This window comes from Montipora foliosa, chromosome 4 (assembly GCF_036669935.1).
Source record: "Montipora foliosa isolate CH-2021 chromosome 4, ASM3666993v2, whole genome shotgun sequence".
NCBI lineage: Eukaryota > Metazoa > Cnidaria > Anthozoa > Scleractinia > Acroporidae > Montipora > Montipora foliosa.
Window position 1 is genome coordinate 10051527 of NC_090872.1, and position 2500 is coordinate 10054026.

General features: G+C 34.3%; 1 protein-coding gene across 1 annotated transcript in view; it reads left to right on the forward strand.

Moving 5' to 3' along the window:
• Positions 1-2500, forward strand: part of LOC137999759 (uncharacterized) — a 22880-nt gene that overhangs the window by 14346 nt on the left and 6034 nt on the right. The window contains exon 9 of the mRNA XM_068845660.1: positions 1484-1533. Within this exon, the coding sequence (XP_068701761.1) occupies positions 1484-1533 (50 nt within the window). The remainder of the gene's footprint in view (positions 1-1483; positions 1534-2500) is intronic.

The following is a 2500-nucleotide window of genomic DNA, read 5'->3' on the forward strand; positions in this document are numbered from 1 at the left end:
AAGTGAATGGTGCGAAACTGAACGTACTTTCACTGTTAGTCTCATAGATATCGGACACACCTTCTGTGCTGGTGCACCGCACGTCATGTTCTGTGTGTAGTTCTACCATTTCTTGTTTTATTGCTTTTACAAACTACCTAATTTCATTGCATGGAATATTGTGCATTGTAGCCTTCGATTTTCTCCCTGTATTTATGTGTTTATTTTATTCTTTATTACTATTTTATTCAATTAATATCTACATGATGTGTTTATTTTACTCTCCGCCCCCTCGATTAGCCTCTTCAGTTTTGCTACGTGCGGTGTGAGAGTTTTATCATTATAACCGACTGTAATTACATTAATAATTTTAACTATAACTGTAACTAGCTGTTAGCTTGAATTTAAATAAACTTGAAACTTGAAACTAACTACTTGAGGTGATAATTTTAGTATTTTGAATACAATACAAAATACAATAATTAATATTAAATAAATCTATTTAAAAGCAGAGAAGTAACCAGGTTAAGACAAATACAAACATGTAAACGATTCCAGCTTTAATTTCGATTGCCGGTCTGCAACCTTTGACAAGAAAGCTTGTTATTTTGTGATCTTTCTCAATCAAATAACGCCTTTTGAAATATTATGTAATAAATAGATGTTGAGGCCAAAAGAAATATATTTCATTGTTTTATTGTTTTATATATTTTTGTTTGTTCTTTTTTTGTTTTCATGAGTACGATTAGCTTGTATCATTTATTTTACACAATAATTTATTCGAAATTTATTGAGAAGAAGGATAATTAAGATCTCGTAACTGCGAAAATTGGTGTGCTGATTCATTCAAGACCTAAAATTTTGAACGAGAAATTACTCATTTGATCAGCTGAATCGAAAGCTGAAAACAGAAAGAACACTTTTGCATGTAAAAATATTAACTTATCAAAGTCACTCGATTTTGTTTCAGGTCGGGAAATTTATTTGTTTGATTCTAGAATATTATATTATATGAACGGGAGACAGTGTTTTACCGGGAAGTAAAGCGCTCGTAAAATCAGTACGACACACCCGGTAACCGAGTGGCGTATTTTTCGTACGTAACATGGTCAAATGGTCATATTGAGCGATGACGTCACGATTCTCGCCTTTTTTCCCGCACGTTTTTGTTTGTATTGATACCCAGCATAAAAGGTTGCTTTTCAATCTCTACTTTGAACATTTATTGTCCATATCATAAAAAGAACATTGTACGTTAACTTTAGCTCGAAGATATGAAATTTACGTTCTCATGGCAAAAACAATATCTCACTCGTTCGCTGCACTCGTTCTTCAGATATTGTTCTTGCGACTAAAACATAAAATTCATAACTTGTCGCCACCGTGTAATATCCTCTATATAAGAAATGTAATGTATTTTTTCATTCCACATTTCAATTTCTTTTTACACACAGTTTTTTCCTTTCCTTTCATATCATTTTTTGTTTTCCTTTCTTTCTTTCAGTGATCTTATGCCGTCTTGTTTTGTGTCCATGGACGGCTTTCATTGGACTGGTAAGACATGAAATACGAGAAAATCACTCATGATAATTTGTTCTCAAACTGTAGAATTTACTTACACAATATGTGATACATACGTGGATTTTCAATCTTGGAATCTTAAACTTCCGTCCGCCAAAAATCTATAGGGGAGCTTATAAACAAACGACAGTAAAAAAGTCATCCACGTACTGCTTGCAATTGTCACGAAAGTATGGAAACTTGTAGCTTGCGCGGCTTATGCCTCTCACGCCAACAATACCGCCAAACTTGCAAATTCTCACTTGTCTTTTTCTTTTGAGAACTTACTTGATGTCCGTGGCTTGCAGGTAATAAATGAGCAACATTCAACAAGCTTCTTTGATTTTTGGCAAAACGCGAATTTCTGCCTAACGCAGTTTGCCTTTTCCCGTAAACCCAATTCTAAATACGTCATTAGCATTTCAACCCTTCTTATAGGTGCAAAACTGCTACTCTACGTATCTCTTTGTCTTTTAAATTTTGCAAAATTTCTTAGTCGTTTTCGCCTTGACAAAGACGTGGGATGACCATATTTGAGGTTATGTGGAAGATGCAAGCACCTGATGCGAATTTTTCAATTTCCTCAGTTTCTCTGGCAAATATCCATACCAGATTTTCGTACCAATTTTATTCCTGGCATGTTGATACACAATTTCCATGCCAACCAACTTCGAACAGATGGGAAATTATTACAATAACGGAGAATAATATTTTTAGATAACGTTCTCGTGGCCTTCGCTTTCCCTGCCCAAGTTCTTTAAATTGGTTGAAAGAGAAAAAATAATCACGCACGCACATGCAGCACGATTGTCAATTTCTTCTTTTACCCAATAATAACCTAGTTTTGTGGCGTTGTCGTTGCCATAGCATTCCTCCTCGCATATTAAACTCCCTCAGTTCTGGATGAAGGTAAAAATAAACGATTCTAAAATTCATATTTTAGATGATACAAACAAATTTT